Here is a 21,994-nt window from a genome sequence, read left to right as displayed (position 1 = left end):
AAGACGCGAAATAACGTTTATCATCGAATAAACGGCAATCGACGAAGGGGCTTCGAAGCTCCCTGGTAAAAAAAATGCCTTCCACCAGGGACGGCTAACCGCCGAGACAAGTTTGTCAGCGAGAAACGTGCGAACTCTCTTGGCAAGCAAAGTTGGTGGCGATGAAGTAACGGCCCTGTTTGTTCGAAGAATTTCAGACCTCGCCACTTGTTCAACAACGCTTCGCTCTTCTGCTCGAGGCAGAGCGCGCAACGTTCACAAGCCGGTTTTCTCTGTAATCCAGCTTCGAAGAACAGTGACACGCGTGTAGACGCCTGGATAAGACGGCCGTGCGCACCCGAAACCCCAGGACACGATCCCGATTAATTGGTCGTTCTGCACCAACGGTCCACCGCTGTCACCCTGCGGATAAAATGTATCGTGTAGAAGACGAGCTAAATCGAGCTTCGATGTACAAGTGCATTGGCTCGAGAAGTTCTCTTGCATCTCTTCTTTACATCGGCACAATCCCGGCAGCACTCAAGTGGAATCGTAAATATTCGCGAAAGCTATAACGTCGATGCCATGACCCGCTTCGATGGAAAAACAATAATATCGAATTTATCTTTACCCGCGAGCACCCGGGAGGCAACAAATAATTGGACTGCAAAGGGTTAACAACGATTTTTCGAGGGTCTACGTTGTCAAGATATTCGCATCCAGCGAAAATCGATACAGCTGGTCGCGATACATTATCCTTTTCTCCCATTGCACGGTACAGAGAATATCGCTGCTGCAAACTTTGGTAGCGCTCCTGAACGAGCAATGCTTCAAAAACAGATGGTAGCTAGGGAAGCCCTTTTCTGTTCGAGGCCGATCAAGTCTGCAAAGTCTTGAATCTCCTGTCGCGGAACGTTCCGCGTAAGGAAGAACACCTCGAAGTTATCGCAAGCTCGCACTAATTTTGAATAAGTACTGGGTTAACTCTACTGAAAAATCACGAAATTTGAGCAACGCTTGGCTAGTGAAGGCCACTGAAGTCGAGGCTTTTCGCGCGGCTGTCGCAACATGAATCTGATGGGTGATCAGGGCCCGCGTGGACACGGAAGTGGCATAACGGCCGTCGATGCGATTAAAAAGATATTAGTACCGCACGAGCGTGCAGACGGCGTTGGGCCGCGTGCTCGCCGCGTCTAAACGACGATTAATGGAAGCAATTACCTGACACGCATCCTTGCCACCGACGTTTACGTAACCGGCGCAGAGCATTCTCGTGGTGATCGGGCGGCTCGCGTATAATTGGGAGCACTCTGCATTAGAAACGAGAGGCACCAGGACCTTACGTAACTGATTGGTCACCGGGCCGTTGCTCCTCAAAACTCCCCAGCCGGTTACCAGCGCCTTCGTACCAGCCGCGTAATGATCAGCGATCGGTGCCAGCAAGATCGGTCTCACCCGCGGACTGTACACCAGCGGCTTTTCCAACTGAAATCGTAATTGGTTTGAGCGGCTGCCGCTGCATCCACAGACTCAGAGAGCCAAAGAGAGAGAGAGAGGGAGGGAGGCTGTGCATCCACGGAATTGATTGTGAAATGGTAATTGAATTCTTCAGCTTTAGCCGAGGGGGGCGTGTATCCTGTTAATAAATAAACCTCATCGATCGGCATTGGAACGGAATTTTTCGACCGCCTCGATTGCTAGCAAGTTTTACCTCGTTCTTCTTCACTCCCACACCTTAGTTCGAAATATCTTTTCTTGGGGTAAGGCCGGTAAGGGGATTCTTGGCGAAAGAATATATCGAAAGTGTATGGACCGAAGGAAAAAGATTTGTCATAATCGATCACGGAGTTGCGGAATGTTTAGTACGAGGCGCAGATAATCACTCACCCTAATCAACGCGATATCGTAATCGGCGTTCCCTGGATCGTACAACTCGTGACTGATGATTTGCCTGGCGTATACCACTGTCCCTTTCTCCTTCAGATCGGAAGTGCCAGCCTTTATGGAAAGGTATCGAAGTAAAGGGCTGAAACAACGCGGCAAAGAAAAACGGACGTTAACTAAATGCACCCCTTCTGTTCGCCCAACGAGACCGATATTGCTTGTTAGCTAAAAAGTAAGAGCACCTCTGGACGCAGTGCGCAGCCGTGACGATCCATTCCTCGCTAATGATAGCGCCACCGCATACGTGAAGAGCTTTATATCGAAGAGACACCTGTAAAAGCCAGAGTGTCAATTTAAGAGGATCACCCGGTCGGGCATCCGTGAAATTTGCAATATTTTATTTAAATTTTATTTAAATTTTTATTAAAATTCTATTAAATTTTCATACGTATTTCATCTTCGTTAATCGATTAAGCTACTACCGAGACAGGACATTTTCGTCGATCCTCGTGTAATGGACAAATTGCGGGGATTCTATGTTTTCTTCTCTTTTTCCGAGTAATATGACAGATGGTTCGTATGAAATTTGCAGAAGTTTCCAAAGGTTTTAAATACCACTGTAAAAGTGTAGGGAAGACCGGGGGTAGATTGATACGTTTTTCCAGTTTTCAATGTTTTTCGTCTTTGTTTGAATTAATTACTTCATAAACAAATATGCTAAAATATACTTTGGCCTTTCCTCTTTAATATATTGTAAATGAAAAGTTGAGAAAATACATACAAAATGAATGAAAAAAATGTTATTTGGACGAAGATAAAACGTATCAATTTACCCCACTGTGGAGCTAGTTGATACTCTATTCTGCTTCAATTTTTCCATTTTTTATTTGAATTAATTACTTCATAACAAATATGCCAAATGTACTTTGGTCCTTTCTCTTTAATATATAGTAAGCGAAAACTTGAAAAAATGCATACAAAATGAATGAAAAAATTTTATTTGGACGAAGATAAAACGTATCAATTTACCCCACTGCGGGGCTAGTTGATACTCTATTCTGTTTCAATATTTTTCATTTTTTATTTGAATTAATTACTTAATAACAAATATGCCAAATATACTTTGGTCTTTCCTCTTTAATATATAGTAAGCGAAAACTTGAAAAAATGCATACAAAATGAATGAAAAAATGTTATTTGGACGATCAATTTGAATGTATCAAAAGTATTTACTGTTTATCTATATAAACGAAACAGTTAAAAAACGATTGTTAACGTCAATGTGCACACACGTACGCTGGATCGTAGGAAAGAACTGAACAACAATCTTCACTCATCTCGCTCAAATGGAGCTACATACATATACGGTGTCGAGATAATTGGTCTGTATCAACTAGCCCCGGTCTCCTCTACGTGCAACTGTATGGACTTTTAATAGCTTCTTCGTTATAAAGTATGGACGAAACATTTCCACCCGATAGATTTGTACGAATTAATCTGTGCCAACCGTAGGAGCGTTCGTTTAAAAGAACACTTACCTGGTACGGATGATCATCGATACTCGCTGGCTGACCTCCAACGATACGACCCTCGTCAACTGGAAGAATCAATAGCTGGACTTGTATTTCCACGTGCACAGGTATTGAAAAACTACTAATTAAACCGTGACGGTTGCTCGACGAGTTTCGACGGAATTTAATAGCCCCCTTAAATTCGGAATAATTAAATGATTGAAGAGTTTGTACTCCCGACAACAGCCGATTGTCTACTACCTTCGTGATAGATAAAAAATAAAACAGACAAGCCTATTTCCAGAATGTTCTTCGAACAAACTAAAAAATTACACTTTACCACGTAAAACAGACACATTTGAATGTATACGCGATCTTTTAGGAGAAGTACTACTCGAATACGAAAAGAGTACGATACAAAGGTGCGATATTTTCTCCTCGGCAGTTGCTCAATATTTTTGGCGCAGTTGAAACGGTTCGCAATGTCACGGCGTACGTACGTGGCAGCCAATAGATCTGCGAGAACACGATCGGAGCGAGCTGCAGCCACAGGAACGGGATCCACGTATACATGGCGGTAACTTGTCGGAGGAACTACCTGTTCACCGCGAGGCTCGCCCTTCTTTTATTTCGATATTCGGGTTAATGTCGTTCGCGTCAATTTACCTGGACGCGACAAACATTTCCGACCCACGAAGGCCCCGGACCGTCGACCCAGATTCCGCGACGATTGTGTAAAAGCAGCAGGAATAAAATCTCAGCGCCGCCAGCGAGCGATAACGTCGTTCTTCTTGTGCACACCAATTAAGTGCCGTTGCAACTGTTCTTACGGGGTTGCCAAGCCATCTGCGCGCGACAATTAAACAGGCACAGATTCAACGTCACCTTTACCACAGATTCTGCCGATCGATTAAGCGACTGCCAATTCTAATCCCTCCGGCATAACAAACGATACAAACACGCGGCACTGGCTCATCGGAACGACGGTAGATAAGATTAATCACCGCGTGATAAGCCAATCAAGTTCACAGATATCGTAACTACTAGCGTCCATTTCGAGATTTTACCGCGAGGAATGCGTTGAGGAGCTTCCAGGGGTGGGCCAATGAGACTACAACGAACCGAACTACAGAAAATGTATCGAACGGTCGTTACGAACGTTTGGCGCACGCGATGCACAAGCTGGCGAGCAAGCAGACAACGACAGACTGTTGTGCCCCCGCGTTGCATTAGTATGCCAGGTGCGCCACGATTCTTTAGAAGGCGAAGGGGCACGGTAAACTCCGTTGGAATCGATGCTGGGTCTCTTTACGAGGCGAAGACTCCGATCAGCGCCGGCACGTACAACGGCGACGCCAGTTTCAGCCGCCCTTTACGAGCCGGCCACCTGTGCGGACCTGCAAAACCGTTTATGCAACGGCAGACCGAGAGACGCCCGGGCACGTCCGAGTCGACTGTAAAATTAATAATTCCCGATGACGAACGGCCGTGCACAAGCGGGAGTAGGTGTGAACGAGGGCAGCTTACGCGAGGAGCATCCAACGCGAGCAACGCGCGTACCTGCAGCAAAGAGGACGCCTTTTCATTAGGGGGTTTCGTCGTGAGCAGCCAGTTCTTTCATCAAGTACCCGCCGTGTACCTATACGCGGCCGCCTTGTTGCTCGTGCTGCCACTTCGATCCCGTTGTCGCCAACTTTTCCTCGTCCCGAGCCGAGCAACTGTAAATTGCGTAAAGGAGAGTCCCCGTCTATAGGCTGTACATACTTCGCGCGATGGGACGCTTCGATTGGAACTGTGTCGAGCTACAGTGACTCGCATTAATAATCGGACACTTTTTAAAGTCGCATAACTTTTTTAGAATTGGTCCAAACGACTTGAGTTTTTTTGAGAAGCTAGAAGGATTAGTTTGCTAACTGACGCGTTTCGTCGTTTTGAAAAGAAATGTATTTGGTTGGAATAGCAAAAAGAATAGTAAAGGTCGATTTTTAAACTTTTTTTTGTGAGCTTGTAATGAAAATTCAAAAAAAAACCGTTTACAGTGACTTGCATTAATATTCGGACACTTTTTAAAATCGCATAACTTTTTTAGAATTGGTTCAAACGACTTGAGTTTTTTTTTTTTTAGAAGCTAGAAGGATTAGTTTGCTAACTGACGCGTTTCGTCGTTTTGAAAAGAAATGTATTTGGTTGGAATAGCGAACAGAATAGTAAAGGTCGATTTTTAAACTTCTTTTTGTGAGCTTGTAATGAAAATTCAAAAAAAACCGTTTGTAGATTGCAGTAAGTTGTATACGTGCCTAAAACTTCATCAAAATCGGTTAACGTTGCTCCGAGCTACAAACGTTTAAAGATCGCAGAATAAGGACGAGACTCGCGAAAATTCCCGAAATCAGCGGGATACGAGCTCACAAAAAAAGTTTAAAAATCTACCTTTACTATTCTTTTTGCTATTTCAACCAAATACATTTTTTTTTTTCAAAACGACCAACTACGTCATTTAGCAAACTAATCCTTCTAGCTTCTCAGTCGTTTGTACCAATTCTAAAAAAGTTATGCGATTTTAAAAAGTGTCCGAATATTAATGCAAGTCACTGTATAAAGTCCGCGTGCTCAAGCGGCTACGTTAGCGGGAATACATAGTGAGACGTTCAGCATCGGCGGCTCAAAAGGAACAAGCTAGATTCGCAGGGGAAAATCGGGATTGTAATCTGTTTTTCTAAGCGGAGTACGAATGATTCTTGCAATGATTAACTGGCAAGATCCCCAAGCCGAAAATTCAAAAAATTTTGATACTTTCAGGATACGTAGAGGATGTGTAAGTGTGTATTACCCGATTCTTTTTTGCTGCCCAAATTCACCCTAAGGGGGTGAAATTAAACCCTGAAAATTTGGCTATTTTCAAATTTTTTTTTTAATAACTCGCGAATTGTAAGGACTGTAAATTATCAAATAATAGACCTATTAAAACAAGTAACTCTTGTCTGAACACTTTTTTTGTATCTCTTACAGTTCGCGAGTCATAATAAAAAATCTGAAAATGGCCGGATTTTCAGCTGTCAATTTCATCCCTTTAGAGTGAATTTCGGCAGCAAAAAAAAATTGCGTAATACACACCTGTATATCCTCTACATATCCCCAAAAGATTTATATTTCCTTGAATTTCCGGGGTGGGGATCTTTCCTTGGGTCGCTTTGTAACTGTCCAAAGTTCATCGTCGCAGCGATTTTTACTGCCGTTGGTAATGGAAGCCGAGGGAATTCGTTGACACGCTTCGAAGGCGCTTGAAATTACCGAAACCTTCCAGGAAAAGGAGCAGTTCCGCGGAGTATCTATTCCAGCGATCTCGCAATCTCCGTGGACAGCCGGGAAGTAGGAATTGCTTAATCATCCTGACCCCGGTACGCAAGAAGCGTTAATTGCTCTAAAATGCTCGCGAAAGAGTGCCCCCCGTAATTGATCGGCGCCCACATTCGTCGTGAACACGCTGGCGCCGAATCAGGAATTAAATTTTCGCTGTTCGTCGGGGTCGTTTTAGGTACACTCCACGTAAAACTCGTGCCCCGCGATAGTTGCACCGAATTATTTTTCGTTCAGCGGTGATTGAGAGCGGACCGGTGGACGCTGGTTTTACCGCCTCTCAGAGTTTAAATTTAACTCGCGTTTTAAAACATCGGCCGAATGATGTTTGAATTTCGCCCGTCGCGCATTAAACCTCGCCACGGTTTTCGCGTCTGGAGTTAACGCGCCAACGAGGAATAGGCAACTCATTCGATCCAAGGAAGTAGTAGACTGGTTCTGCTCCAGTTTTTCGCCCTTGTGTTCATTGCACGGTGCGATCTATTGTGGGGTGGATTTACCAGTAAACGGACATGTACCAGTGAATGGACATTTTTTTATTAAAATGGGTAAAATAAGTTAGTAAAATAAGCAACTAATTAATTAGAGACTTCTTTTAATTTATTGCTCCATATCCAAAGAATTTTTGCAGCGCGTGGAATCAATCGCGTTGCGAACATAATTTTATAATAGTGTTCATTTATTAGCCTTACGTGTCATAGGGGTGCGCAGGGAGCCGTTTTTAGCGCCTAGCTGCGAGCAATCCGCCTGTCCCGTTGCTAAGGTTAGAATCGGTGAGGAGAGCTGCGGTAGTGTATATAGCTGGGTTCAAGTCATACCAAATGGACGTACACTACTGCAGTTCGCCTCACCGATTCTAACCTTAGCAACGGGACAGGCGGGTTGCTCGCAGCTAGGCGCTAAAAACGGCTCCCTGCGCACCTCTGTGCTATGAGATTGGTTAAGGCGGAACGGTAATCAATTGGCTGCTCCAAGCTGTGAGCGAGATACTGCTACAACTACGGAAACAATTGTGGCATGGGAGTGAGGAATGCAGTTGAGGCAAGTCAAGGAATGTTGAATGGTGCCACAGAATCTTAAACGTCAGGGTGAACGCATGTTTTTTGGGGAACAGAAGATTTATTACGAAATGCTTGCGTAGGTACATCATTTTTATTTGACTACACTGATATGGCGAAAAAAGCGCTTAAACTTCAGACGACTGTAACGCTGTCATATACGTGTAGGTACTTACATGTTACAAAAATTTTTTTTTTACAGTTTATAGTATTAATAAACATTACCCACAAGAATTAGTCACAATTTGCATCCATTTTCTTGTAATTAATTCATAGAAAAATATTTGATCTGCGAGCGAGTTAACTGGCTCAACAACAGCTGATAGCTGTACCTCACCTTTTACATTCTACTTCAACTTTTACATGTATTATATAATTTCTAACACTATTATTTCTCTCTCCCTTGTTTTCTTATCCTATGTATTTGTGTTTTTATCTGCTTGTTACTTTCACAATATTTACTGCGCAGTAAAGAATTATTATATATACATACGACAGAGGGTAATATTAATTCTACACCATCGTCACCGTCTTTATCCAACGTCGTATGGCAGACACTCGCGTGTACACGCCAGGGTAGCCAGGCTTGGCGCACTCCAGGCCCCAGGACACGATTCCAATTTGAGCACCATTCAGCACCAGCGGCCCTCCTGAGTCCCCCTGCGCCAACACACGCAAACAAACCGTTTCTAAAGTTCAAACTACCCCTGGTGTTACGGGAATCAACAGCGAAATATTAAGCATAGGTACATCGAGATAAAAATGTGCTGGCTAGTAATTTCGTTTCTCAAATAACGAAACGAGCCAACGCAATATCAGAGCTCCTCTGCGCCATATTGAAACGAGAGTATATACTCTGCCATGGGCTGGATTCCATTGTTAAATTCCACTATGAGAATCGAGAATAAAGGGGCACCGTTTAGAACCCTAATTTTCGTCTCACCGATGGTACCGAGAAATGATAAGACTGTCAGAAAGATACGTATCAAGGCACGTTTCGATAATCAGTTCACGAATAGCTCCTGCCAAAAAGCTTACTACCTCATTAATGATCCGCGACGATACCTCATATCTGATACTGGTCGATCATTATTGATCGAATATCGACTTCAGATTTAGATGGAATTTTATGCACAAAGTATACACCTTGCCTATATGTGTCAGATGTTATCGGGTACCTGTCCTTTCTAAAGTATGTATCCATTCCCGGAATTTGATAGCGCATCATTACTTATACAAATCAATACCTATTTATCTCCGCACAATGTGATATCTACTTATTAGATTCCAACTAACGAACGTTCGCTAGATCTTCACAAGACCGTGGTAAGGTGCAAGCAGAGTATTCAAACTCGCTTCTTTTTCACCAGACCTCGAGCATTGCCGCAAGTGTCATTGCTCATAGAGCATATTCTACAAGCACGAAACTATAATTCGAAATTCCTATAATTCGAAAGGATCGAAACGAGGAGCAAAGCTACAGGCCTCATCGACGTCTAATTTCTCAAATAGAAGTGAAAACATCGTTACCCGGCAAACATCCTTGCCACCGGACAAACTGCCCGCGCACAGCATCACATTGGTCACCGAGTGCACGCCATTGAAGATATCCCTGCACTTGGCCTGATCAACGATGGGCATCGCCAGGGTCTGGAGGACGTCGGACTTCGGGCCCGGATTCTGCAAAGCGGTTGCATATTATGCAAGTGGTCAGCCGAGTTCGAGCTGCAGCTCGTCCCGAAGGCGCAGCAAACGCGGCGAATGTTTGCCGTGGCGACCGAACATTGTCGGCCGATCGGCAAACGGACGTTAATGTTTGCGCGAGTTCGCAGCGGGTAATCAGCCTCGGCGTACGTCACCGTTGACCGAAGCATCGAGCCACCGTCAAACACCGTTTACCTATGCAACAACCGTCAAAACGCAATACACATTGCCGCAGGGGACGGGGAAAAAAGCATGACTCACCGTGGTCGCGCCCCATCCGGTCACCACCGCGTTACTTCCGGTCGTCACGACGGTCGTAGTATCCGCCAGGTCGACAGGCGACGGGTACGGTATCGGCGACCCCAGCTACAGAAACCCATCTCCGATCAATTTCCAACGTTACGCACTGACGTAGCCAAGATAAAGGGGGGTGGTAAGTTAGGGATGGTTTGATGGGGTACTCTAGTGCGATTGCCCCTTTCTCAACGCCTCATTCGGGAATTTATTTCACCAAAAACTATATGTCTATACTGTTTGGCGTTTTGCCTGCATATTAAGATATGTTTCAAGTAATACTCAGAATTTTTTTGAGCTTTTTTATATGAGCGTATTATATATATATATATAGCTTTTTTATATGAGCGTATTATATATATATATATATATATATATATATATATATGCGATAAAAAAGCTCAAAAAAATTCTGAGTATTACTTGAAACATATCTTAATATGCAGGCAAAACGCCAGACAATATAGACTTATAGTGTTTGGTTAAATAAATTCCCGAATGTGGCGTTGAGAAAGAGGCAATCACACTAGAGTAGATATATATGTACAAACGGTGGCATAAGCCTCTTCAAAAAATTATTTTCCGTTGGGCGATGGTATGGGGATTGTTATAGTCATCCAAAATCGAAAACTAAGATTTATTTTCTCTATTACACAGATCGACAGCCCTCCGGACTTGTAACATTCAATAGCCGTATCTTATAGGTTTTCATGCCGTGAAACCGAATCCGCAAACCGTTTGTCGCCATCACCCTCAGTTTTTGAGAAATTCGATTTTGAAAAAAAAACTGCAAATTTTCAACTTTGAACATCTTTTGTGTCGAAACGGTAATACTTATTCGTGGAGTGATATAACACTGTCGGCACCGCGCGTTTCGCCAAACTATTTATAATTAAATTTATAATTTGCCTAATGGTAATTCACTGGTATGCGGTCAATTACTGGTTGGTTAACCCTAAGAGGTGATAAGTTTTTCACTGGCGATTATTGGGAATTAGGCCACGGAACTCAAGGCACAGTAACAGTTCTGAATCTTGATTTTATTCAGGACACTTGGAAGGAACGTCTTTATAGGACGAAACGATTCGGCACAATGAATTCTTGAGGAGAGATCCGTCAAGCACATGGGCTCTATCAGTTGGTCATGCTATCGCTACGAACATCCTGACATAAAAATTACAGCCCTGTCCTCTCGTGCATTCCAGAAGAGTAATATAAAATATAATTTTTGCATAAATGAACTTTCATTGGTTAAACAAAACCAACAGATATCATTGCCAACAGTATCGTGATACGTGATTGCACAATTATAATCAGCAACATACCTCAATCAAAGCAGCGTCGTACTCCAAAGTGCTGGGACTGTAGTCCTGATGAATTTTTATTTGTTTCACATTGTCAATCAACGTACCCCCCCTGTCGCTATAAGTACTGTGGACGCGAATATTTAAATCCGCTGCTCTAGATCTGCAAGATAGTCGCAATTAACCACACACCCCCCTTCCAGAACAGAACGCGGCAATTAATCAATTCTCCAAACAGTCGCCCCACGTTGTCCCGTGATTTCAATCTGTACGAACCTGGAGACGCAATGCGCGGCCGTTAGCACCCAGTTTTTACTGATCATGGAGCCCCCGCATTTGAACTCGCCCTTGTCGTGAATGGACACCTAATGCAGAAACCGTTAATTTATTGCTCGTCATTGCTGAACTACGCCCAGCATCTATCCGTAGCAATCGCGACGAAGTCTCGTAAATGAAAGAAGTGTTACTTGATACGGGAACATGTCGATGCTCGTGTTGCTCCCTCCTATGATCCTAGGGCTATAGCAGTTCGCGGTCGCGATCACGCAGATCGCGAGGAGCAACGGGAGCAACGCGTTGGACAGCATGTCTGGCGGCCGACTGTCCGTGTCCGCTTTGAAATCAGTGTAGCAAAAGTACGCCGATAAGCCGGACAGATTCGATATCTACATTAAAGCTAGATTGATTGCGCCGTCTCGGCCGAGTCGTCACGTGACGCGTGAACAACGGAGAGAAATAACCGGGCTTCCGGTCGCGATTGGAAGACGCGGAAGCCGCTCCTCGCCAACTTTCGCCATCCACCCCTCGGCTCCCTGCTGTCAACTGATGCGTGAAAAAAAAAAACTTCCCGACAGCTCCGCGAGGTGTCTGGGCTGATTGGGCGAAATAAAATTTCCTCCCTCGACTTTGACTCTCAAGCCGTGCTCCGCGGGACCCGATAGGGATGGGGCGGGATTGGGGGGCGCGAGTTCTACACGAGGAGGGTGGAAAACAGCCGTGAAACAAGGGCCGCGAACCGAGAGGAAGATCGAGAGTTCCGAGGGCGTGCTGGAGGTGCTGGTAACGGAAGGCTCGAGTGAGAGAGAGAGAAAAAGCGGATACGGAGAGGGAGTTAACGCTTAAACGGTAAGGAAAGTGGATATCGGTTTTCGCGGAAGCGTCTTAATCATGCGATACGGTTGCAGTAGATAACGCCGCGTCCTGTCAGACGAGCTGCACCGAGGGCCGGCCTCGGTGCACTTGCAACGTTGCGTTCAGCCTGCTTATGAGGGATGATAAGTAATTAATGCCGGATGACGTGCACGACGATCGACGTCGAATTGCTAGTTCTCTGATTTGATTAAGTAATCGGCTTACAAGGGAAGATCCCGAACCCGAGAATTCAAAAAATTCTGAAACTTTGTGAATACGTAGGGGATTTCCTCCTGCTTGCAACGCAATTTTTGTTTGATGCCCAAACTCACTCGAGGGGGGTGAAATTAACTCCTGAAAATTCGGCTATTTTCCGATTTTCTGTTATAACTCGCGAACTGTAAGAGATAGAACAAAAAGTTTCAAGACAAAAGTTACTTGTTTTAATTAGATCTAGCATTTGGTATACAATTATTTTACAGTTCACGAATTATAACAAAAAATCGAAAAAAAACGGATTTTTCAGGGATCAATTACACCCCCTTAGATTGAATTTGGGCAGCAAGTAAAAATTTCGTTGTAATCAGGAGGAAATTCCCTGCATATTCACAAAGTTTCAGAATTTTTTGAATTTCCAATTTCGGGATGTTCCCTGATTAGTTGCGTTTCTTCGCTCTTAGTTTCTTTTCTTTCACTTTGCTTCGTGTCTCGTTCTCTGTTATCGTAATCGTCGTATCTTAATGCACCGCAATCTCCAGCAATCTACTTCCGGTCCCCAATCGATTAGTTGCTTGATTCTCTCGAGTGTTTGCGCACGTTTTTACTGGCGATCTCTTTCGTTTGGCTTTCTTCGTTTACTGTTCTTATGTAAGATCGTCTAGTTAGAAACGATTAATATGAATTGATAGAAAGGCAGAGGGAAGGGGGGCACGCGGGCTCGCGTGGCTTTAGAACGGTCACGTGTTTCGGAACGTGGCGGCGCGAGGGAATTAATGTCATGCCAAACGACTCTCGTAAACGTAAAAGGCCACGTTGTACCCGTTAAAATTATATGATAGCGCACCGCCGGATACGCGGGGCACATACCTATCTCAAGTGTATTATAAATGTGATGCATGCGGCTCGCAAAACAAGCAACGAGCATTATTTATGGCGTACTCGACCGAACGCAATGAAAATAAGGCGGCATTAGGGGGCGAGACCTGAAACCGTGGCGGAAATAACCCCGTAACGTGTAATCCGGCGAAAATTACCATTTAAATTCCACCTAAACCCACCCCGCTGAGTGCTACTCCGCGTGAATGATGGGACGAGGACTCTTGATTAACTGCGTTTCCACTGCGATTTTCGTTCCACGTGAAATCATCGTTCTGCGCTCCTTTCGGGCGTTTGAAAAATCCCCGAACCAGGGTCCTCAAGGCAGCTGGGAGGCAAACAATAATTATCCGACCTGAAACCTCGGCAATTGTAGCATCGGAACGTCTTCAGAGATTTTGATAAACGTGCCACGCGGTTTCTGTGAGAAAAGAGTGCTCGAGTTAAGGACAGGCGTTAATGCTGAATTATTTAGCGCTCGCAAACTTTTCAGAGCAGAAGAAAAGAGCGAGCAGGTACTTCGGAGTAAAGCAGTTCATATTATTCGAAATGCTTTCGCGAAATAACCGTCCTTGTGAAACGTTGTTTCGTCCCGAACGCGTGTAGAGGCATCCCTCTTATACTCGAACTTCCGGCCGGCTTAATTCGATATAATCTCTTTGAAATTTCCAACTCCTAATACTTACTGTTAGTTTCCGCCGCGATGCACTATGCGAAGAGCTTAACGCGTACACAGACGCCGGCGGCATTCTGGGCTTTCCTCGAATGCGGAAGAGTCTCCAAAATTCCGAGTCATTATAATTCGCGGGATTTGCCAGGGGTTGTACATACGTTTTTGCGCGTCTCCTGCGCGGAGTTGCACCGGCGGCGCCTGTTCGCTGCAAACGCAGTTGATGAATTAAAATTGGTGCCCCTGCGATGCCTAGGTGTTCCTCAAATGCTTACTGACTAATCCTATTCACACTCAATACTGTATAAATATTAGTGCTCGGACTCTGTAATTTCACTGTATAGAAATTTGTAAACTATGGGTTTTCCCGTATATTAATAATAATAATAATATTAATAATAATAATAATAATAATAATAATAATAATAATAATAATAATAATAAAATTTAAAAATAATAATAATAATAATAATAAAATTAAAAAAATATTTCACCGGACTGCTCGAGCAATTCGTAGTTCAGTCATTCCTGTTAACATACTTGTTGCCCTTGATATTTAGCAGCCCCCGAAATATTCCTCATTTCTCAACAACTTCAATAACCAACAGAGATTTTATCTTAAGCTTCGAGCTATCTTACATAAAATTGCTATACACTTCACCCAAAACCGGCCGAATTCTCCAGAAGAAACAGAGTTCAGCTACAAGCAGCTACACTCAGGACCGGAAGACGTACGTGGTCCATCCAGCTAAGAAATCTGATTTTCGTTACATCGAAGGCCCCCGTCAGATCTGAGAGCCTTACTTTATCGCGTTTCGAGGCACCAGCGCTTTCCTTGCTCGCACTTCGACGAATTGACGCGCTCCACGAAAACACTGTTTCGCAAGGGAAACGCTGCAACGCGCCTTATCGCTGGCCTCGAGCGTTTAATCGACTGGTTTAGTCATTTATCCCCGATGTCGGCGATAAAAAAAAAAGAGAAAAGAGCGCGCCCGAGGCGCGCGTGTCGCCGCGACGCGATTATTGAAATTACGGGTGAATGTGGGGTACGACGTTCATCCGAATTTATCACGGATTCGCGTCTACTCGTTGGATTACGCGCGTGCGTGGGCGTTCGCCAAAGGCTGGACGAATGAGGGGGGGAGGACCGAGTGAAATACGCCGGCGAGTTACGAAAATTGTTGCGATAATTTTTGCTGATCGAGGAGCGACGATAAAGCCGCGCGAAATTAACGTCCACGCCTTCCCTCTCCCTTCTATACACGCCGCAGGCATTCTGTCTCTCTGTTTCTCCCTTTGCCGTACAAACGGGCTTGTCGCGGGCATACGGAGCATTACGCGGACCATGTAATTGCAATTACACCGCATTTACTCGGACGATCTTTTTAATGCGAAAACGCGCCGCCGGTGTTTACGGGGATGACGCCCTGCATTTGATCCTCTGGTCACGTTAATGACTCGTTTGCAGACGCTGTTGACGCGTGAAGGAATTCCGTTCGGTAATCTGCGGCGACGCTTCGTCAGTTTATTGTTCGGGAAGCTGTTCATTTTAATGCGGATTTGCTATTTGTATGTTCCTCGGGGTGCGAATATGTTTTATCGAGAATTCTGTCAACGTTGATTATTTTTCTATTGAACACGCGCTTGATAGGTATTATTGTATTACTAAGCATCGGTTCGAAGAAGGCCCGTCACTGTGTTTTAAAATGTCTTTATGCGTCACAGATGGTGATAGACACGTTTTCCTATAGTTTCCATGCATACCCCTCAGCACCTTTTACTTCCACTTCTAGGCAATTCATTAAATAATTTCCTAATAAATATACCAATTATAATTATTGTCCAAAATATACTATTTATTCTAGAAATCTCAGTTGCAATAATTCAATCATATGTATTCTTAATTTTAAGAACCGTATACTTTAATGAATCAAACTGTGACAACATCGAACCACCCATTTCGCATAGTAACAATCAGACCATGACCTATATTAACATCAATCAATATTATAAACAGTTTTATACGAATAATTTTACTATTTCTATTTCTTTTTACTATTACTAGTTCTATATTCAAATTAATAGTCAGTCAGGACCACGAGGCTTTCCTTTTTATTCCTCGACAAGAATTTGTTCCTTTGATCTACTGTGCGAGACGTTGCCAGTTCAAACGTGAATCTCGCAGTGGAAGATCATGTCGTACGTACATGTAAGTACACGCCGGCGATTATTTATTACAAGATTAGTGGACGCGTGAAAACAGCGAGTTAATGCGCGCTCGCTTTCACTGTAGCTGCATTTCTGTCGCAGCACCAGATTCATTAGCCGAAAGCGCGCGAGCCTATTATCTTGAAAAATAATTTCAATTACGCGCCGCGCCGTCATGAAACGAGTCGCCAGCCCCAGATAAATATATTTCCGTCTGTTAACGACAGCCACTTGCGCGCGAGTGTGCGCGCGTTTAGCGCATCAACGGGGTCTCGTAACGTGATATTTATTATTTAATTAACATACATCACCACCGCGGGGAGTTACTCGCTGATTCCCCGCCGAAGATATTAAAATGTAAATTCCCCGGCCGCGATGCTCGCGATCTTCTTATTAACCGTGTTCAGCACTTTACTGCGATTAATATATCCACGGAATAAAAAGTAACTCCATTACGTCGTTTCTCTATATTAAACGCGTTTTAAGGTGAATGTCCTAATTTCTGCTCGCGTCCCCATTTCTGCTCATTTCGTATTCTTCTTATTATTATAAGCGTCACGTTTGTACTGTAGTTACAACAAAATAATTATAAATTATTTGAACATTTACGCGAGTGTTGCGCGAGCTTGGGGCTAATCAAAGTGCAGCATAAGCACCGAAAAACTTTTAAAATGAGACACATGATTTGTTTACCGTATTTTAGCTGGTTGTCGTAAGGAACAAGATCACTATTGGTATTCGATAATTGGGCAGAAAATAGATTTTTTCAGGAAACGTTCTTATTTATTAACAGAAACAGATACCGTATTGTGCTCTGGATATAGATTTTTTTTTACTATTTTTGATTATTTTAAGTAGAAAACAGGTGATTAGGTTTAGGGTCAAGTGAATCACCGTCGTGTCCGAATTTCTACTCACCAAAATTTTGGCAACATTACCTCACAATTCAATATATGCTGTAACCTCTATTTCTATACGAAGGCATTTTATTTTTCGTTTATCATTATTTTATGCTTTACTGTTGTGTTATGTAACACCTCCATAAAAGATGTAACTTATTTTAACCTGAAAAGGCAACATATTATGTGAGTAGAAATACGTACATCGCTATTTTTCGTGAGCAGAAATACGGACATTTAAAGCATTATATTTAATTACAAATTACTAGTAGTTAAACGTCTTGAAATATCTTTCTTAAATAGTTTTCGACCGGTTGATTTATTATTAAAGAATTAATCAATTACTCTGCAAATTTTGATCGCAAACAAATTTTTTACACCTTCTTTCCGACGAGTAACCTCTTAAATGAGCAGAAATTGGGACATTCACCTTAGCGAACCATTTTCACCATTAAACCCCAGTCTTCTATCGCAGGAGTGTCGAACTTCCCTACTCCGAGAGCCGCACGTCGGGCCCCCGGCCAGTCGCTTCCCCCACTTATTTTTCTCCAGGCGTTCCACGAGACCCGGCAAGGAGAGAGTGCGGCACCCGGAGGAGAAATTCATCAGAGTGAAGTAGGTGTGGAGGGGGCCGTTCTCCTACGGCTCTACGGAGCAGGCGAAGAGGAGAAGGAGCCACTGCGGCTCGTGAGCCGCTAGTTCGACACCCCTGTTCTATCGATTCGCGCGACGCGAGCTGTTCCACTGGTGGAAAGCCACAGAATTGAAATGACCGTGATGACGAGTCCCAGAAATTGGAAAACAAGCGGCGCCGTCACCCCGCGCGACTTCTGGAATTCTACAAACTCGGCTTCTAACGAAGCACCGAATTTATGACGCGTTGCGACACGGCGTTCCTTCTTTCGACGTTATCTTAATAACTTGAGTCATTTTCTAACCGTACGTGGAAAACACGCGCTGTACCCGCGCGACAATTCAGCCCTTAATGTCACTGCATTAGCGGCATTAGCGGCCTCCAGAGATAAATGAAAGAGAGAGAGACAGGAATCGCAGGGACCCTGTTGTTTGCACACAAATTGCCCGCAGCCGCGACTTTATAAAGAACCCGCTCTCCCTTAGTGACATCAAACGTAGCTACAATGCATGTGGTACTGTTGCTAGTGGCCATCGGGTGTTCGGCGCTCGGGACGGATTCCATACTGATAAGTAACGTTTATTTTTAACAATTTCACCACTCTGCCTCCTTATATGTATACCTTGTGAAAGCTGTTATATAAATCCCTACTGCCCGGTGTGTAACCCGTAAACTTAATTACCTGGTGACTCGAGAGCGTCGATAACTAATGATAATAATAATTAACGCAATCCAAGGTTAGATTTCGAAATATAGTTAGACAGTTCGCTTCCTAAAGTAAAATCCAAAGGGAAACCCCACAACTTGGAGAAATAGCGAGGCGAGTCCTCTAATACTATATAACACAACGTCCTCTATTCCCCTGGAAACCATCCGATCACATGTGCCAGTTATCCCCTTGACGCTTGAACGCATTAAACATTCCGTCTGATTCGGATGTTGTACAGGCGATTATCGAGGAAGAATCGTCCCGCAGTCAGCGCGATCCCCGGGCTCACCGGAATCCAGGATTATCGGAGGAGAGAAGGCCGCCATAGAGAAATATCCATTTGCGGTTAGTATATAACCCGCGATCGATCTTCACAGTCGATTTGCCATTTAGAAAATCGTTGCACCCCCTCTCTCTCGGCAGGTCTCGCTGCAGAACAATGGCACGTTTTTCGGCCACGAAGTCGAGCATTTCTGCGGCGGCGGTATCGTCGGGGAGAAGTGGATAATAACGTCGGCGCAGTGCGCTCTCAGGCAAGATTAATATATCGCGTTGTCAATCGGCCCGCGTGCACCATCGTACACGCGGCCGTACCTTCCGGTACGCTCCTTCTTTCCCTCCTTTTTTTCTCGAGCCTCGATGTTACAGGATACACCTGAAGAGCTTCCACGTGAGAGCCGGCGCGGCCTGTTACTACCAAGGCGGTGACGTTTACGACGTCCAAGGCGTCACGATTCACCCAGCCTTTAACGAAATTAATTACGACTACGACGTCGGCCTCGTCGAGGTAAAATATTCCTACGTGCCAGGGTGCTTGATATTTTATAAGGGACTGCTTGGTAGCTGCTAAAAGTTTCATTGAAAGGTGGATTGTGGAGAAGAATGGTCGCTGAACCTTTGAATAATACGAGTTGCACCGAAAGCAAATGATTACTGCTGTGTGAAAACCACGAAACTTCACTAAAGTTTACTAAAGTTTGCTAAAGTGTAAAGCCATATTTTAACGAACTCATAATGAGACTTTAAATTAAAATTAAGTGCAAATAAGATCGCCAGAAATGGAATTTAACTCGGTAATGGCATTTCTTTTTGCATCTCTTTCGTAGCTCTCCAGGAAAATCGAGTTTGACTCTACCAAGCGACCGATAAAATTGCCAGAATTGCACTCCGAGATCCAGAACGGTGCCCAGGTTCAAGTTCTCGGCTGGGGCGTATCCGAGGTAAGAAGAGCACGAAAACCCGGCTGAACGTTGCGCCTAGAAACGGGATATTGCAACCGGGGCTGTTTAGTTATTAGGTCCCGTCTCGGAGGAACTTTTATGCAGCACCATGCAGAAAATTAATAACGAGGACTGCCAGCAAACTAGCGGAGGTGACTTATTAACGCACAGAATGTTATGCGCCTTATCAGACACCTCGAGCGCCTGCGTCGGGGATTCTGGCTCGCCCCTCGTCTTCAATGACACTCTCTTCGGTGAGTTTTAATATCGTCAGCTTCTATATTAATATCTGCGTAACTATCGCTACGTACTGAGTGTCACTGCGTAATTACACGTCGAGTGAATATAGAATGATCGATGCGTTAATGAATTCATGATTTGTCAATTGCTTTCGGCTTTTACGAATCCTATCACAGAATTGTATCTGCAGTTCCAAAGTGCTTACCTGCAAGGGATTTTTTTTGAAACTCTGCAGATTTGTAGAGGACTTCAATAGATATATCAGGCAATTTTTCGTTTCTGCCCATTTTCGGTTCTTCGGGGTGAAAATACCTCTTGAAGGTTAATGAGTGATTTCCTATTTTCCTGTGTATCTTGAAAACTATTTTTCTTTTGCTTTTTATTACCTGTAAAACTGTGTAATCGAATCGTTTAAAGTTTGTAATTTAAACAGCAAAATGTTCCACACCACAAATTTTAAAGAATTCGATTACATAGTTTTATTCAACATAAAAAACCATTAAATTTCCTTTACAACAGTTTTTTGTATATCTACTATAGTTTTCAAGATATGCTGGAAAACAGGTAGACACTCGTTAACCTTTAGGGTGTATTTTCACCCTGAGGAACCAAAAACGAGCACAAACGAAAAATTCGGGGAACCGAACTTCCCTTGTTAGTATGCAACTGCATCTTCACTGCACGATTATCGAGTTAACGAGTAGGCATTACTAAACATATCGCGTAACTCCGTAGGCATAGCATCGTGGAGTCGGTCCTGCGCATTCCACTACCCAACAGCTTACACAGCCATATCAGAAGTCAGGGACTGGATCATCGAAGTGACTGGTGTACTTTAATCCCCCTACCATGATGTAATACGATCTCGGAAACGCACGATGCTTTACAAATTATTCAACGTATATCCCATACTTGGTACTGCATCCCTCGCATTCCCTGGAAGCATTCTGAATTTTATCAATCGTTGCGATCCTCCCGTGTATCGTCCTGAATGTTAAAACAGCACCAGAGGAATATAAAAGATTAATGTCTCACGATAAATATACTCGTTACTATTGTGAATTTCTGAATTTCATTATACGAATACCCACTTCCTTTCACAATTATTCGATTAAAAACTATGGAAAGAGGATTGCACGTGGAGAGGGCGCAAGAGGAAGAGGATAGACCGTTTTAACTTTCCATACGGCGAGGAGTTGGTCGCAGAGGTCGCACAATGCACGCGATAAAAGTGCGAATGCTCCGGTGCCTTGGCGAGCCGGGGAAACCGATAGAAATCCGTATAGGTAAGCCGTGGCGGGAGGAAATGCTTGACGGCGCAACGCGTTGGAGAGGCGCGGATAGAAATGTTTAATTTCGAGTCTCCTCGAGACGTCACGCGGTGAGCTGATAGTTTTCGACTGGCCATCGCAATAATCCTATTAAACCGCAGACGCGATCCAATAACTTTTCTGTCACCGGCTGTTCCCCGGCCGTCCTCCATTCGGCTGTTATTTTCATCCCCCCGCGCCGTGGTTTATATTCCACTGGAAACCATACACGCCTATGACCGAAACGAATTAACGCGAGATTGACGCTCCTTTCCGCGTAACTCCAGGCGGCACCGCAATTTCCAATCTGCCCAACAAAAGATCCATGAACACAAGGGACCCAGCCTGCGGGGACGATTAAACCGACAACAATTCAAAGAAACGCGAAACTGTTTAAACGGTGCCTCGTACAAGGTATTTCGTAAAATCTGTCCGTAACTTTTCGAGACGCAATCAACGACCAGAGGTAATAAAAAAAAAAAAATAGCAGGACAGAATTTCGCGAAAACTTTTATCCTGCTGGACCCTGTTCCCAAGTTACAGCGGTATTTAACGTTTTAATGATGCCAGGCTTCAGGCTGAGGCGGCGTAATTGAGGCGACTCGGGTATTTACAATCAACGCTCAGTATTCGAGCAGTAGAGAGATCACACGAACGGCGAGCAGGTTTACAGGGACGGCTAGAAAGTCCTCCGCGAACGCTTCAATTCCGATCGCCGCCGTGGCACCGCGACACGACTTGACGCGTCTCCGCCGACCGCCGGATTAATCCAAAAACCGCGGCTCTG

At 44.1% G+C, this 21,994-nt stretch overlaps 3 protein-coding genes across 4 annotated transcripts; 1 reads left to right on the top strand and 2 right to left on the bottom strand.

Annotated features, from left to right (window-relative positions):
* Positions 1-45: 45 nt before the first annotated feature.
* On the bottom strand, positions 46-4,282 carry LOC143366757 (trypsin-7). Its single transcript, XM_076808111.1, has 6 exons — positions 3,875-4,282; positions 3,402-3,460; positions 2,106-2,194; positions 1,867-2,005; positions 1,201-1,464; positions 46-402 (listed from the first exon to the last, which is right to left on the bottom strand). The coding sequence occupies exons 1-6, from the start codon at positions 3,945-3,947 to the stop codon at positions 256-258; spliced, it is 771 nt and encodes a 256-aa protein (XP_076664226.1). The 5' UTR covers positions 3,948-4,282; the 3' UTR covers positions 46-255.
* A 3,649-nt stretch (positions 4,283-7,931) lies between these two features.
* Positions 7,932-11,719, bottom strand: LOC143366759 (trypsin-7). 2 transcript variants are annotated; one of them, XM_076808115.1, is made up of 6 exons: positions 11,559-11,717; positions 11,368-11,456; positions 11,113-11,254; positions 9,755-9,859; positions 9,320-9,469; positions 7,941-8,449 (listed from the first exon to the last, which is right to left on the bottom strand). In XM_076808115.1, exons 1-6 carry the CDS (start codon positions 11,676-11,678, stop codon positions 8,303-8,305), a joined length of 753 nt encoding a protein of 250 aa, XP_076664230.1. In that variant the 5' UTR covers positions 11,679-11,717; the 3' UTR covers positions 7,941-8,302. The 2 variants fall into 2 exon arrangements, with proteins under 2 accessions (XP_076664231.1, XP_076664230.1); XM_076808116.1 differs by lacking the exon at positions 9,320-9,469 and having other exon boundaries at positions 7,932-8,449; positions 11,559-11,719.
* A 6,514-nt stretch (positions 11,720-18,233) lies between these two features.
* On the top strand, positions 18,234-20,804 carry LOC143367233 (trypsin-7). The gene is made up of 7 exons (XM_076808859.1): positions 18,234-18,300; positions 18,676-18,782; positions 18,861-18,970; positions 19,086-19,224; positions 19,544-19,657; positions 19,728-19,911; positions 20,633-20,804. Exons 1-7 carry the CDS (start codon positions 18,234-18,236, stop codon positions 20,734-20,736), a joined length of 825 nt encoding a protein of 274 aa, XP_076664974.1. The 3' UTR covers positions 20,737-20,804.
* The last annotated feature ends 1,190 nt before the right edge of the window (positions 20,805-21,994 follow it).

This window comes from Andrena cerasifolii, chromosome 3, assembly GCF_050908995.1.
Source record: "Andrena cerasifolii isolate SP2316 chromosome 3, iyAndCera1_principal, whole genome shotgun sequence".
In the NCBI taxonomy this organism is placed as follows: Eukaryota; Metazoa; Arthropoda; class Insecta; order Hymenoptera; family Andrenidae; genus Andrena; species Andrena cerasifolii.
Note: the sequence above shows the minus strand (reverse complement) of the source record. Positions and strands in the feature narration are given on the sequence as shown.

Coding starts and splice junctions, on each gene's coding strand:
- LOC143366757 (XM_076808111.1), bottom strand. CDS start 3,947: ATGTATACGTGGATCCCGTTCCTGTGGCTGCAGCTCGCTCCGATCGTG. Junction 1,465..1,866: donor ACGATATCGCGTTGATTAGG/GTGAGTGATTAT, acceptor TTACGATTTCAG/TTGGAAAAGCCGCTGGTGTA. Junction 403..1,200: donor GTGGCAAGGATGCGTGTCAG/GTAATTGCTTCC, acceptor TTTTATCCGCAG/GGTGACAGCGGTGGACCGTT.
- LOC143366759 (XM_076808115.1), bottom strand. CDS start 11,678: ATGCTGTCCAACGCGTTGCTCCCGTTGCTCCTCGCGATCTGCGTGATC. Junction 9,860..11,112: donor ACGACGCTGCTTTGATTGAG/GTATGTTGCTGA, acceptor GGGTTTCTGTAG/CTGGGGTCGCCGATACCGTA. Junction 8,450..9,319: donor GTGGCAAGGATGTTTGCCGG/GTAACGATGTTT, acceptor GTGTTGGCGCAG/GGGGACTCAGGAGGGCCGCT.
- LOC143367233 (XM_076808859.1), top strand. CDS start 18,234: ATGCATGTGGTACTGTTGCTAGTGGCCATCGGGTGTTCGGCGCTCGGG. Junction 18,783..18,860: donor TAGAGAAATATCCATTTGCG/GTTAGTATATAA, acceptor CTCTCTCGGCAG/GTCTCGCTGCAGAACAATGG. Junction 19,225..19,543: donor ACGACGTCGGCCTCGTCGAG/GTAAAATATTCC, acceptor TCTCTTTCGTAG/CTCTCCAGGAAAATCGAGTT.